General features: G+C 56.9%; 1 protein-coding gene across 1 annotated transcript; it reads right to left on the reverse strand.

The window, feature by feature from the left end:
- Nucleotides 1–1391: 1391 nt before the first annotated feature.
- On the reverse strand, nt 1392–14964 carry LOC117870645 (ubiquitin-conjugating enzyme E2 Q1). The gene is made up of 13 exons (XM_034757858.1): nt 14664–14964; nt 11780–11884; nt 11345–11449; nt 10412–10462; nt 6991–7131; nt 6249–6333; nt 5618–5678; nt 4979–5069; nt 4825–4883; nt 4261–4309; nt 3394–3489; nt 2815–2881; nt 1392–1827 (listed from the first exon to the last, which is right to left on the reverse strand). Exons 1-13 carry the CDS (start codon nt 14937–14939, stop codon nt 1796–1798), a joined length of 1218 nt encoding a protein of 405 aa, XP_034613749.1. The 5' UTR covers nt 14940–14964; the 3' UTR covers nt 1392–1795.
- Nucleotides 14965–15378: the final 414 nt, after the last annotated feature.

The following is a 15378-nucleotide window of genomic DNA, read 5'->3' on the forward strand; positions in this document are numbered from 1 at the left end:
CTCCTAACATTAGTAAGGAAAACACCATGGACCCTCGTGAGTGACACTCTCCTTTTATTTAGTGAACAGAACTGGCCTACAAGCAGGCAGTGAGACAGTCCATGTAATTCCAGAGCCCTGATGCACAGTTGACAGTGAAAAGTAGAAGGGCTGCTGGGTAAGAGAATGGGCATCTTCTGAGTGCCTTTGAGGTCTAGTAGCTTCTATTTGAGTAAGTTCAGACTGACAGTCTGGCTTTATGGCATGAGTGGTGCAGCCACATGCTGACAGGCCCGGACGAGCGCAGCTCTGACATGCCAAGTTTAAGGGATGGAAGATGGGAACAGGAAGTGAACAAGGGGATGAGCAGGGAGTATTCTGTCCAACACTGTCCCTCAGGAGAGCAGCAGGGGACAGTTTACCCCATGGGTACCACATTGGATGTGACCTGTGGGCCATCTACCACAGTTAGCTGCCAGCAGCAGCTACGCAGGAACCTCACAGGAGGCAGATGTGGGATGATCTGCCTGCCCTGAGGTGCTGGTCTCATGGCCCATAGCCAGAGGGTTCACAGCATGGTGCCCAGCTGTACTCAGCAGTTCCAGAGGGCTGAGTTCACGTAGTTAACTGCCAGCAAAGGTAAAACGGGCAGAGTCATATACCTCTTCGGAAACTGAGTCAGAGGCAACAGGACAGAGCCCAGCTGCCATGCTCAGTTCATCAGCACCCCCAGGATTTGGGGGGGGGGGGGGGCTATAAACAGGGTTGCCTTTTCAGCCCATCCTCCACTCACCCAGTAACTCTGCCTCACTAATTTAGGAGGTAGAGCTGGTCTGTTACCGCTATAGGGAGTGCAGAACAACTGGCCCAGCTGTTAGCCAGGTTAGTGGGAACTTGTGTCTCCCTGCATGAGAAGTGCTTTGCTCACCCGTGTCTTACTGAGCAGCAGCCCTGGCAGAGACAAAACGAGAACAGGTTAGAGAGTTGGGCAACATCTCACAGGCGAGCAAGTGTGGTGCTTCTGACAGCCCCTCCTCCCCCAGAGCACATACAAACCACTCACCCACAGCAGGGTGAGCACATACTTTAGCCTCTGTTCTCCAGAAGTGAGAAACTTTGTGGTTTCTTGAAGGAAAATCTGTTCTTGATTTAGCAGATTAGCAAGCGAACCACCTCTCTCAGCATGGAAGTCAGGGCTCCTGGGGGGATTTCAGAAGGGTTGATCTCACACAGATTTTGGCCATCCACAAGCATGGGCAGTTGAGGAAAGACATACTTCCCTCACCACACACAGCTGGCCAGGGGCCACGCCGAAGACAGTTTGCCTGGGGGCTCAGAGCAGTATGTTGCGGCCGCAGCGTAGAACTCAGCTCAGCAGTGACTTGAGAAAAAAAGAGAGTCAGACCAGCATCTTCAAATTAACAAACTGTAATTTTTCTCCAAAGATACATTTTCCATACACATCCATCATACACTGTAACCAAAAAAAGCAGTGTACATGAAATAAGAAAATAAATTAAATCCGTAGCATAGGTGAGGAGGATGCTCTAGACTGGAGCGGAGTCGAAAGTTTCCAGCGATACAAGAGGCTCAAGAGTTGTTTTAATAAGGACGCCTGCTCGCGAGGGTCCAGCAAGAGTTTCACGTCAGTCCAACTGCTTACACAGTTTTTCCCATCGAGTTTACAACAGCCGTTACTGTCCTGCAAACAGGCAGAGCTATCATCCCCGGAGGGAGCCACAGGGGCATTTTATGGGCCAAGTAGAGCATTCAGAAGTAACCAGTTGGTCCTGCAGAGCCCAGCCAACTGTCAATGCTAGCCGTCTTCCTTGGGTGGTGTGTACCAGCCTGAAACAAGAGCAAAGACTCCATGGGAGGGACAAGTCTCAGACTCCCCAGAACAGTCCCACCAGACTCCTTCCATGTGACAAGTGCCTCACATGTGAGACCCTGCAGCTCTGTGATGGCAGACGGGGGGGAGACTCTCTCCTCCCCCGTCCCAGCCTTGACTGTAGGTTCTGCCCATACTACAGCTTCCTGAAGCTCTGCAAGGGGTGCACGCTGCACACACAGGCAGGAAAATACTCTCCGTCTCTAGCAGGTTAACGCTTCACATGCAATATCTGGTCTAGCTCTGCCGGGCCACAAGCCGCCCAGGACAGCCAGGCCAAGCATCACCCAGCCACTGCTTTGCTAGCAGAGGTGGTTTTAGCTTGGAGTGTTACACGGTTTAATTAGCTGGGTACCAGCACCGACAGGACAAATTTAACCCACCCCGTAACGTGCCCGGTGCACCTGAATTTGGGACGCCAAGGAGGAAGAGACAGCTAGTTTCAGCAAACAGGAGAGACCCGTGTAGGTAGTAACTCATCTCGGTCTCAGGCCAAGTAAGGCATTACACATTCAGCTCCCTGGAGCTGCTGCACTCCTTCAGAGACCAGCTGGGTTTGCTCTACACAGTCCTGCTGCGCCCCACTGCTAGCGTCCGTGTGGCTAAGATGGGTAAATCCTTATGGAATCAGACTTCGTGAAGCCAGGCACAGGGACGTTTGAACAGGGCCAGACGTCCTGCTGAGCAGCTACACCATCTCCCCTGCACGGCCCTTACATGCGGTCTCTGCAGTGAGCTAAGGGTCCTTCCCACAGGGCAAGAGGCGGCTTTTGCAGCGAGGTCCAAGCAGGAGCTGGGGACACTGGCTGCAGCCCACTCGGTCACTCTGCTCTCCAGCAGTGATTCCGAGGTGAGCACAGCCAGGTTCAACATGCTGCCCCCTGCAGGAGCCCCATGGTAAGGGAGGACAGACCCCCCCCACACCCCCACCCCGGAGGCCTTACCATTCTTCTCATGGATCTGAACCAGGGACTTGTAGGACTGCTGTGCTCGCGTCAGGCTGTACTGATTCTGCAAGGGGAAGCCAGAGGGACAGTCAGGTCCGTGCACTACACAACGGGTATCAGTTAAACCAGCTGCACCAGGCCCGCACCATGGCGTGTCCCACCCCAAGTCACTTCACACCCATTTCTGGGACCAGCACCTAAGGCTGCAGACGCTCAGAGCTGCTGGTGACTGATCCCATCTGCACAGGGTCGCCAGCCCCCACTCTAGAGCTGTACCGAGAATGCAGCGCATCACCCCAAGCCCTGTCAGCTTTTCTGAGGGTGCTGAGACGCAGGTGGGTGGCATGACAGCACAGGGGCCTCGCGCTGGGATTACTGGCTCCGTCCCGCAGCCCCGGACAAAGCACACTGCTGGCATTTCTGATTCATCACATCAGCCAAGGAAACGGCAGCTCAAGTATTTAAGGCACCTGGGAATCTTGGCTTTAAACTGCATCCACAGAGTAGAGGATGCTGAAACACTGCAAAGGTCTCAAACACTCCCTTCTCCCCTGCTGCTCCAGACCAGGGCCTTACTTTATTGGCTCCAAACTGCACCCTCGCTTTCCCTTTCACCAGCGTGGCACTGATCTGCATGATCACTGATTCAATAGAATAGGCACTGCTCCAGCCCTGCAAAACAAGGGGAAACAGTGAGACTGGCGGGAACCTGCCCTCCCGGTGACCAGACAGCAGCCAGGCCTGTCCTGACGGGCAGGAGCTGGCTTCTCTCAGCTGGGCTCTGCTGAGGGGTCCATCCAGCAATGCTGGGGTACGGCTATTCAAGGATCAGCAGCCTGCCCCCCCCCACCCCTCGGGCTGCACCAGTGTGTGTCAATCTCTGCAGGCTGCTCACCCCTTGTTCAGAGGGGGACATGTTCATTACCCTCCAGCCTGGGCTAGAAAAGTGAAACGAACAGGAGCAGTGCGAGCCCTAGAGAACTGGGGTGCGTTCTCTGAGGCTGATGGAACACTAACTCAAAGCGGGGGGGAGAAGAGGAGAGATTTGCTTTGCTTAAGACTGCGGTGAAAGTTTCAACACCTCGCAATCTTCAAGCCCTCCCTGCCTGAAGAACACTGCACTGGGCTATGGTGGATTCCCCTGCAGCTTGGCACTGTGTCGCCCACCAACTGAACGTTTTGCCATATCCTGGAAGCAAATGTTTTCTCCCTCCCCCAAAATAAAGGCAGCAGCACTGTACAAAACAGGGAAGCCCCGTAACGCCAGGCACTCGAGGAGTCCGAGCTGTGCATGAACGTTAACGCTAGCGGCAGGATTTTCAGACCCCAGCAGGGCTCCCAGCACCAGTGCCACTCACATGCCTTAAGTAACAGGTGCCCAGGCCACACGCTGGCCACCTTTGAGCGCACAGGCCTTCCCACAATGCAGCCGCCGACACTCACCTGCTTTGTAAGCAGCTCCATGCAGATGGCACCTCCCCCCAGAACGTACCTTGGGAGGGAAGAGGACAATCATACCAATCTCCTGCAGCAATGCCTAGTCCCTCCCCCTACAGCCTGAGGTAACTAGTCATTGCTCCCCGTCCAAGGGAGATCGCAGTTCTACGGAAACACCAGTGAGCTGCTATAAAGACAGCAGCTGAGCAGGTCTCCGTCCCCTTCCACCTCCATCCCCTCCAGTCACACCCCCATGCCAGGGCCCTGCTCTCCCCCAGGAAAGGCCACAGTCACCTTCCCCTCTCTTGCACCTACACCACACCGGTGAGATGACCACTGACCTAGTGGAGTCAGAGCGTCACCTCACTCTTGGCAGACCCCGAGAGGGGACTTGGACCAAAGAGATATGGAGATGATCCATCCCCACCCGCCCCCAGCCAAGCCCAGAGGAACCACCATTCTCTGCAGAGACCTAACCGCGCCCCTGCGGCAGCTCCCTAGGTACGGGACAAGGGACTGCCGCGGCCAAAGCACTTGGTGACGAGCGCACTGATTTGAACAGTCACTTACCCCCCCGAGAGCACAGGGGACACAACCCTTACGAACGGTGGGTCGAAAGGAAAGTTATCCTGCAAGGAGAGAGACACAGGGCTGTTGAGAACCACAGTGGGAGCTCCAGCAGGGCAGAGGGGCGTGGGAAGGGACCGGGGGCTGCAGGCCTTACTTTAAAGGAGAAGTTTAGGAGGATGAAGTCCATCCCTTCTTTCTCTTTGAGGATCTGGAGATCGTTGTGCAAAGCGCTATCCTCGTCAACCCTGCAAGGGAAGAGCCCGTGGGGTCAGAGCCCAGGGCAGGCAGCACTCTGCACTGCCCACAGGAGCCCAGGGCAATCGCACCTGGCTGACCCCAAGCCTTCTGACTGGAACACAAACACTAAGGGATTCAAGTTCGCAACCCAGCCCCTCGCTCCCCAGGCAAGAGCAGGATCATGCACCAGGGGAGGAGAGGGAAGGCCCCCCCGCATGAGCATGGCGTGAGAGCCCACAGCTTCCAAGGGAAGCATGCCTGGCCCTAGGCAAGGAGTGGCTGCATGGGGGGGGGGGGGGGGGGCGCACCCATGCCAAAGCTCCAGAAACAGCAAATAGCTCCAAAGCTCCCTCGAAGCACAGGGGAAACCGAGGCACAGACTGGGCAGGGCATGCGAGTCTCTGGCAGAGTCTGGCGCACAGCTCAGGTCTGCCAAGCATCACCTCCTGCTCTAGTCACTAGCTCCCACCTCCTCTCCCCGTACACACACGCTCTAGGTAGCGGGGCCCAGCCACCCCAAGCCCTGCCAACAGACCTCCTGAGCCAGGCCACCTACTTCAGGAGTTTGACGTTCCAATCGTACAGGCTGTCGCTCACTAGTTCAACTGCATAGTTTCCTGCAGAGCAGAGAAAGGACACGTCAGCACCACCAGAGACAGCAGCTGCCGTTCAGACAAGGATCTGAGCAGCGGCCCTCTGGATCCAAGTCACCTTGGGACAAGGCATGAGCGCAACCTGGCAGGGATCCGCACTGCGCAGGGAGCGCCCTTGTCTCGGCAGGCCGTCCCCACGGGCACCGGCAACTGACTGCCCCTCCCCAGAGTCTTGGGGCTTCGGGGCGAGGGACAGTCATTCCCCTACCGCCACCAGTGCACACAGCGAAAGGGCCATCACACCAGCTAGAGACTTCAGGGAAGCAAGTACCAACTCAGAGGCCCTCCCTCTCAGCACAAGCTCCTCGTTCCCCTCTAACACAGACAGTATTCTCACTGGTCCAGCTCCAGCGCCTCTGAACCCCCAACACGGCTCTGGGGAGCCCGTTCCATTAGGACATAGGGAAGGGAAGTGGCCTGCTTAACAGACCAGCTCTCCCTGGCCATTAGGTACAGGTTGGCATGACCATGACACAAGCAATCAGATTAAGGCAGGTCCCCCCAGCACTCAGGTCAGAGCTAGTCACCACTTACCGCCCTTGAAACTTGGTGATCGGTAAATATCCCTGAGCTCCTTCATTAGCCGGTCAGTGGCCTGTACAGAGCCAGACACTGCGCCCTGCGAGGGGGTCGGGAAGAGGGACGGGGAGGCAATCACATTGTTACACTGGTCTCGCTACAGTCATTACTACCGGTGCCAAGGCCTGAGCCAGAACTCCTACCCTGGGAGATTTGGCCCAGGTGGATTAGTGCCATACGCTGCAGCCCCCTCCTCCGCACTGCAGATCTCCAGTCTTCCAGGGAGCAGCCACCCCTGCACCAGGCATTCAGATCCTCTGGGTTAGGAGGCAGGCGGAGAGCCTCAGAGGAGCTCAGTGAAGACAAGCCCAGCAAGGGGAAGGAGAAGCGGCTGCACTTGATTCCAGCAGCATTAGAGGGAAGCGAACCAGATTCCTTTGGATAAGCCACCCAAGCTCAGTGGTCTTCACTTGGACTCCGGATTCTCCCTGCATCCTTCGCTGGAGACAGCACGTTTGCTACAGAGCTACTGGGCATGTGTAGCCGTGCAGACGACAAGCGTCGTGAGCAACTGCAGATCCCTCCATGGAAACCGGAGTCACCCGAGGATCTCTGTGCAATAAGGAGCTAGAACATTGCAGCAGACGGGGACTGGCATGGGCTAGGGCACTGCTCTTCCAAGCGGTGCAGCAGCTCCACGGGGTATCCCTTGGCCCCCTCTGCTCCCCAGCCCCTCCCCCCTCCTAGTGACACGTACATTTAAGTAATCTTGCCTCTGGTTCTGTTTGATTTTCTCTAAAATGGCCAGGTTTTCCTTCCCGATGCCGTCGTCCTCTGTCTTCTTCCCGTCGACTGGCTCCTCCTCTTTCATCTCGTAGTGATCCAAGTCCTCGGTGTCCTGGGCAGGAGAAGAAAGATCTCACACCAGACACCCAGCTCCACTCCTCACTGATCCGAGCACCTGCAGTGCAGGGCCGGCTCTCAGGGGCACTCCAGGCTCCCAGGCTCCCTCAGTGGAAATTCTCAGCAACTCCTTTCCCAACACGGGCAGAGCAGTCACAAGATCCTGCTAGGCCTGTGGTGTCGGCAGCCAGCGTGGGGCAGAGCGAAGTCAGGTCTGAGCTCTGGGATGGGAAATTCCAATACCCGAGTCCAGCGCACTCCTCTGGAGATCAGGAAACTGCCTGGAATGGCCCCCAGCCCATCCTGCAATGCTCTGCCTCCAGGGCAAGTGGGTAAAGAGCAGCCAGGAGCTGCAAACTCCACTGCCCTGAAGCCACCCAGCTGCGTGACACCCGGGCACTGCTCCAGCTCCGAGCTGGCGCTGCACTCAGGCAAGCACGAGTAAAGACGGGTCTTTGCCTCTAGTGCATGCCCGAGGATCCCAGAGCGGACGCAGTCTGTCCCTGGAGTGCACACGCAAACTCACCCTCTGATTTCAACAAAGGGACGCCGAGAAATTCTCATCTCCAGAGTAAGAGAAATACTGAGGCTCTGTAGCCGCTGTCGCTCCCCCAGCCCCAGCCCACCCCCCCAGGGAACTGGCTGCAGCTTGTTCAAAGGTGAAATCCCACATCCAGTCATTACTAGCCTCCGTGGCTCTGCTGCCACATGAGAATCTGTGTATCCATCAACCAGCCACCCTGCGTCTTCCCCTCCCAACTCTGTCCCTGCTCCCTTGCTCCATCAGGGGACCCCCCTGGGCGGTGGCTGCAGATTTCTGAAAGAGGAAACCCAGACCCAAAGTTAAGCAGGTTTCTGAGCGGACCCCAGGTGAACTCCCCCAGCTCGTCAATCTGCTCCCCTCGGGCATGTTTCCTCTCCATGTTTAAAGTGGACACATACAGCTCCTTGTTTACCGGCTGCTCCGCTGCCAAGTCCAGCTCTTCTTAGAATTAGCCACTATCCCCTTGTGTACATCTCCCAACATGCCTCACCGAACTGCAAGGTTCGGTAGCTCTGCTGAGCCTTTGCTCGTGAAGGGGGAAAGCAAACGGAGCTGTCTCAATACGTGGAGACGACCGCTCTGGTCACCAAGAGCGTGGAAGGGACCTAGGGCAGATTCCCAGGGCCTTTGTGTATGTGAAACCCAGCGCCGCTCAGGGCCCTTTTCTCTGGAAGTTGTACCATATTTCAGGGTACTTTTGGAGGGGCTTTCAGATCACCCCCAGCTCTGAAGCCCCCTTCCCGCCCTCCGCAGTCAGCTGGCCAGAGAAGGTTGTTGAGTGGGACATGAAACACTATCCACAGAGCCCAAGCATGCTGGCTCCTCAGCCCCCACGGAGCATGGTCAGAAGCCCCATTCCCCAGCGCCTGCGTTACACCCAGTGCATCCGCAGACCGCGCTTGCGCTGAGGCACTGATGGCTCTCGTCACTCAGGAGAGATGCTGTGTCCCTCACACAAAGCTAAGTGCCGACTCCACCAACCCCTGGCTAGGTGCAGAACCCCGATGGAGTTGCGAGGGAGCACCTTGCTGTCGCCGCTCTCCAGGGCACCTGTTGCTATTCCGGAGAAACCATGCGTTTTGGGAAGGGCTTTGCCTAGGAAACCCCTCCAAACAGGATTAACCTGCACAGCACCCTAGGGTGATCCTGGCCACGGCACATTGATGGAAGCCCCGGGGCCCAGGATAGGGGTCAGAGTTTGGTCCCAAGACGCAGCTGGACTAGTCTTATCACTAGGACCACGGGAAAGGATTTTTTCATTGCATTTTATCCATTTCCACCCACTCTTCCCCTGGGGTCTGGTCCTGCCCCAGGGGCTCAGAGAGTGAGCCTGACCTGCACTCGCCCGACCGTGGTGATTCCTGTCCCACAGGGCTGGGCCCAGTTCCCCACTCCAGGCACAAGGGTCACAGCATCACTTCAGTTTGGCCCCAGATGACGACAGTGGGAGGAGGGGTGACAGCGGTGGCCAGGCCAGATTTGAGAGCGACGTTGTGACGGGGTCACAGCACCACTCACTCAAATTTGGCCCAGCTACCCCGCATTGTCACAATAGGAGGACGGCGGGGCCAAACCTGAGTTGCACTGCAACCCTGAACAGCTGCAATGCCTGGAGTGAGGAGATGGGCCCAGCCTTGGGGGATGGAGCCGGAACTGCAGGGTGAGGTTTTTCATTTTATTAGATTATTTCACATTTGTAAAAACCAGGGGACTCTAGTTACCGCTAGTAACCACCCAGTTCTCAAGGGTCCATTCACCACCGACAGGTCCAGCTCAGTGCAGCGTGGGGGAGTGCATACATCGCAGGCAGGCTGGGAAAGTGGGCGCGTTTACACATACTGTATGTGACCTCGCATATCAGGTTAATGCACAACATCCTCTCTCAGGGGACGAGCCTATCCCTGATCCAACAGGGTCTCATCTTCACTAAAATCCCTACACTGCACACCCCCACTAACTGTATAGGGCTGTGACTGCCCCCCAGGTTCTGCTGGAATGGATGTGAAGAGCTGTATGAACCTTGCACACCCATATCCTAGCCAGAGGCATCTTAGGAAACATCACCATGGAGAGTCAGGTTTATTCCATCCCCTTGGAAAGGCCTTGAGTGCACAAACCAACAGCTAAAGCCTACGGGAGTTACAGCAAAGCCTGCGCTGAAATATGGCCGCCTCTCACCTCCTGGCCAAGTCTCTTGCTTGCACACTTCACAAGCCTGCCTAATCCTCTCTCTCCAGGAGTCAGATTTCCATTATGCGATTTCCATGCCAGCAATGGCAACTCAAAACTCCACGCCAAGGAGCTCAAAGAGCTTAGCTGGTAAATTTCAGGCCCTGGAGAACTGCAGTACAAACAGACAAAGCAGCAAGCCAAAGGATCCCATTCCCAGCTCAATCCCTTCCCACCCTCCCGGCAATGGCAAGTCTTGATAACAAGGGCCTCTTATATCAACCAAATGCAGAGGACAGCAGCAGTAGCATTTCCTTAAGGCTTTCAGTAAAGCAGACCCGATGACCCCCTGCCAGGGCTGAGCAAACGTGCTCCGTGACGGATCCCAACCTGGTGGGTATAAGGAGCTGCTCATGCTTTGAATAGAAACAAGCCAGGTTTGAATCTGACAACTGCTGCTCGGGCTAATCTGCCTCAGCTCCTTTCCTGACACACTTCACTGCAGTGCTCTCCCCACTGCCGGATATGGCGTGAACTTCTCCCGCATCCCCCCTGCACTCACCTCTGGCATCTCCTCATCTTCATCCTCCGAGGACACCTCTTCCTGGGTGCTCTACGGGAGCAGGACAGAGACAAGGATCAGAATGGCCCCTGTGGAGTCGCTGTCATTCTGCAGGGAGGAGCTAGCCAGCCGAGTGACCGCTACCCAGACAGTCTGTGCTGACAAGCAGCATCTCCGCTAGGAAGCTGCCAGCAGGCAAAGCTCACCGACAGGGGCCTATGCAATTCTGTACCTCATTGGAATCCCCTACAATGCTTCCAGGGAAGCTTGGATGAGGATTGACACTGAGCATTCATCTGAAAACTAAAGTGAAGCTAGAAACTTTGTACAGGCTGTTCCTTCTAGAATGGCTGCCTCAGAGGTGAAGGGTTAAGTTGGGGGCAGTAATCAGAGAAAGCCCAGTGGGCAACATCTGACACACTGGCATACATATCCAGAGAGGGCAGACAACCAAGTCGGGGCTGTACCAGCACTGCACAGGCAACCTGGCTCACCAAAGCTGGCCAGCACTGCCAAGATAACGTACTCGTCTCAGATAGGGAAGCTAAACGCATCCACCTTCAATTCCACAGACTCCCACCCAGAGACTGGGCGGAAAAGGACCCATGCAGCGCTGCATCTCTGTATGTTACAAGAGGTGCACCAGATGTAGGGCATTGCTGAGCACTAGGCAAGCAGCACTTGGGCGAAAACAGGTACTAGTCCATCTGCCATGCTCCAGGAGAGCAAGCAAAGCCACAACCCTGGAAAACAGACCCCTTTTGGAGGGCACCCCCAGATCTAGCTCCACAGAATCCCCCGACACACACAGTGCCAGCTTGGGCTGGGCACATGGGAGAAGCGGCATTGCAGTACCAAGCTGCACAAAAGCCATCTTCTCAGCAGACTTTTCCCCCAGGCCAAGGTCGGAGCAGCTTGTCTTAGGCCCGTTACCTGTTCTGCTGGCAGAGGCTGGTCCAACATCTCGACATCTGGGTGCTGGGGAAGGTTGTAGAGTTTGCACAGGTCGGAGATTATCCGCTTCAGGTGCTGCAAAAGCTGCCAGGAAGGAGACAGACAAGCAGTGTTAAGCAGCCCCTGGCACCGCCACTCTCTCCACTGCGTGCAACTCAGATACCTAGGGAGTCATGGGAGAAGCTCCTTGCTGAACACAGCTTCTGCTCTGCACCAGGGCAGGCTGCAGCCAGCAACCAAGCCACATCCCACGTAAGGGAAGAGCACTAGCTGGACAAGCCTGAACTGCTCAGCTCCACTCTCCAAACCCCTTTCCAATCACACTGGGCAGAACACTCGAGAACCACAGACAGACGGGACTCGTACTCCTCAAGCTCTCCCCGGCCAGCCCTTCCCCACACCTTGCCACCTCACCAATGTATTTCCTTTCTTGACTTCCACCAGCCTCTCCAGGATAGCTGCCAGGTTTGGATCATCCGACTCCACAGACCAGATTGGGGGAACAGCCGGGTAAGACTCCTAGAGAACAGGGAAAAAGGTGATGTTTGGGCCATTGTTGTTACAGAGTGCACCTCGACCCCACCCAGCCTAGGGTGTCAGAGCGAGTATCCCTCTGACCGGGGCAGCAAGCTGCAGTCCTGTCTCTCCTCCCTCACAAACACACAGCTCAGCAGGGCAGCGTCCAGGCAAATGCACTCCACCCTCCGGATTAATCCCGGATGGAGACAAAACAAACAATAGCTCTGATGACACTAATCTGTGTCAATTCTGTGCTGCTACACTCCTTCCAACCTGCAAGCTCTGCCAGATGGGGAGGCGAGAGAAAGAAAGGTGCAAAGTCTATGTCACTTCACACTACTGCCTACGGAGAGGGCACGAAATCCTACACTCCCATCCTACGCAGACCAATGCCTGTCAGCCCCTTAAGGGCAGGCCCTCTCTGTCCTGCATTCTGCTGATGGCACTTGGTAATGTATCTTCTTTTTAAACAAGCCCTCTGGAAAATCATCCCGAACTCACATCATGGGAATAGGGGCAAGGGAGTGCAGGCTCCAATACCTAGGTACAAGAAATAGGTCTGTGTCAATGAGGCTGCTGCAACACATGGTCCACCAACTCCACAGCCCCCTGCAGCGTGCTAATGTTCTTATTGCACATGCTCAGATGCTCCCTGAAAGGGAACTTGCAGCCTTTGCTTTTTATCCATAACAGAGTCCTGTTAAATCCAGCCCCGGCAGAGCCAGGAGTCTCATGTGCACCAGAAAGATCAAGTCCTTATTTGAGATTTCATTTCAAACACAGCCAAACCAGTGTTTTCAACAACAATTCCTCATTCGGAGCTGCATGCAAACATCCTGGGCAGACACCTTGTGCATGGATGGGGAGCAGAGAGGTTTGCCCTGAACTAAATGTTTGCAGCAGTTACGTGTCCTGAGACACAGGATAATATTGGAAACCCTGCGGGGGCAAAGACATGCACACAGTTCTACCCAGCAGAATTCCCACTGGGACCCCCAGAAGGGAGACAGACCCAAGAATCACCTTGGCCAGTTTCACTTCTGCAACTGTCCGATCACAACAGGCCAACACGATCCTTCTCCTGCAACCTCAGGGGCAATCCAATTCAGAGCCTGCAGCAATACTAGGTAAGCCTGCCGTCAGACCCTGTTTACACACCAGCCCAACTTGCACTCTGCACCAAGGTCTGTGCGTACTGCACTGCAGGCTGCTCTAGACTGCCGTTTACCATTTCAAAGTTATGCCCGGTGACCTTCTGGCTTCGGTGTGTGCAGTGCAATCTTGCTGCCATCCTCCCCATGAAAGCAAAGAGCAGAAGCTCTGAAGCAGGATAAGGATGTTTCACCAGGCACAAGTCTGCCATCATCCAAATTCCTCCCAGTGGACAAGGTCAAAAACAGGGGTGCCACATTCCCCAGCTGTCAGATCTGAATGAGCCCAGGAGGCAAGTGGCATCTGGGGTTCTGAATGATATTCCCAGCACCATAGAGACAATGGTTGGAACAGCTCATCTGTGAGCCCCCTTCACTAACACAGCATAACATGTGAAGTGGGTTACAGCATCTTGAGGCAGCTTTGTGTCATTAGCCACTGGAAATGAACATGCAGTCAGGGGCTGAGGAGCAAACCGCTCATCTCTAGCGCTGTAACCTCACCTCAGACAAGCCCCAGCTTAGCCTGCCCCAGCTGCATACAGCAGCTCCTACAGTGGAATGTCTAAAGGGCAGACACTTCGGGGTCTAATCCAGAAGTTAATCCCACCTGGTCGGAGAGATTTATTCACAGGAACACCATGCACATCTCTCCCTCCATGTGTATTGCCCCTGCTCTAGCGCCTCTCTGCTCAGAAACCCGGCAGCACCTTTTGAGGCAGCGTGTAGGCGTTTGCATTTCAGATCAGCTACCTCCATGTTGAAAAGGGGACTAAGATGGGTCATTTCGTTTTCAATGTAAACACCCAGCCCATTCTTGCTCATCCCAGAGAGTGCTAGGGGAAGAGATTATAACTAGCATTTTAGTGAGGATGAATAGAGCGCTGAAGGTAGGGGCTCCTCTGAGCATTGCTACACAGCCCTTTACCTCCTGGGGTTCCCAGCAAGGAGGAACTGAAGGGCAGGTTGGACTGAACTTTGCCTCTCAAAGGGAACATCTACACTGCAAAAAACCACACCTGTGGCTGCGAATCTCAGAGCCAAGGGCAAGTGACTGGGCTCACCCAACAGGTCTGAACACGAGAACGGCCGGACTGGGTCAGACCAAAGGTCCATCTAGCCCAGTATCCCGTCTACCGACAGTGGCCAATGCCAGGTGCCCCAGGGAGTGAACCTAACGGGTAATGATCAAGTGATCTCTCTCCTGCCATCCATCTCCACCCTCTGACAGACAGAGGCTAGGGACACCATTCCTTACCCGTCCTGGCTAATAGCCATTCATAGACTTAGCCCTCCAGGAGCCGTGTAGCCATTCCCGCCCGGGCTGGAGCCCGCCCGCCGGGCAGGGCGCTGTCCCACAGGGGAAGGGCTCCGCGGCTGTTCCGGGCTCTGGGCTCGGCGCTGCGGGGCGGACACGCCGAGGGCGCCGGGCGCAGAGCCGAGTGCTGGGGCCCGGCGGCGGGAAGGGGGCGCTTGTAACCCCCCGGGCCGGGCCGGGCCGGGCCGTGCTGCGGAGGAGGCGGCGGGCGGCCGGAGCCAGGCCCGGTCCCGGTCCCGCCCCGCCCCATAGACGGGGGGGGGGGGGGGGGGGAGCCCCCCCCCCCGGCCCGCGCGGCCCCGCCCCTCACCGTGATGTTGCAGTGGATGCGGACGGGCCCCGGCGGCGGGCCCCGGCTCCCGGACCCCCCGGCGCGCGCCCCCGGCCCGGGCACGAACTCGCAGCTGATCTCGTCGGGGCAGGCGCTGCCGATGCGGAACCGCTCGTGGCCCCGGTGGAAGATGGACTCGAGCAGCCGCAGCTCCCGCCTCAGGAGCCGCCCGGGGGAGGCCGCGCCGCCCCCGCTCCGCCCGGGCCCCGCCGCCGCCTGCGACCCCGCCGCCTCCTCCGCCCCCGCCCGCTGCATCTTCCCATGGAGGGACCCGGGCCCCGCCGACCCCGCCTCGGCGCCAGGAGCCGGCCCAAGATGGCGGCCGGGACGGGCCCCGCTACCCGGAAGTGTCCCCTCCCCTTCCCACCAGCCAGCGCGCCAGGAGGCGGGTTCTAGTCACCGGAAGTGGCCCCTCCCCTACAGCCCAGCCGCTGGGAGGAGCTGCAGCCGCAGAGGAAATGACGTTTAGCGCCTCAGCCTGGCAGAGGAAGTGACGCCACGATCCAACTCAACGGGGCCGGAAGTGAGCGCTCCAGTATGTGCACCCTGGCCGGAAGTGGCCCCAGCCCTACGCCCTGGTTCACGCGGCGCAGGCGCAGAGGACCCACCAATGGGGGGGGGGTCACTGTGCATTGCCCGGCCCCGGCCGGAGGGGGGCGCTCAGGGCACAGGGTCAAGGGGGGAATACGGGGGG

Source organism: Trachemys scripta, unplaced genomic scaffold (assembly GCF_013100865.1).
Source record: "Trachemys scripta elegans isolate TJP31775 unplaced genomic scaffold, CAS_Tse_1.0 scaffold_82, whole genome shotgun sequence".
Classification (NCBI taxonomy): Eukaryota; Metazoa; Chordata; order Testudines; family Emydidae; genus Trachemys; species Trachemys scripta.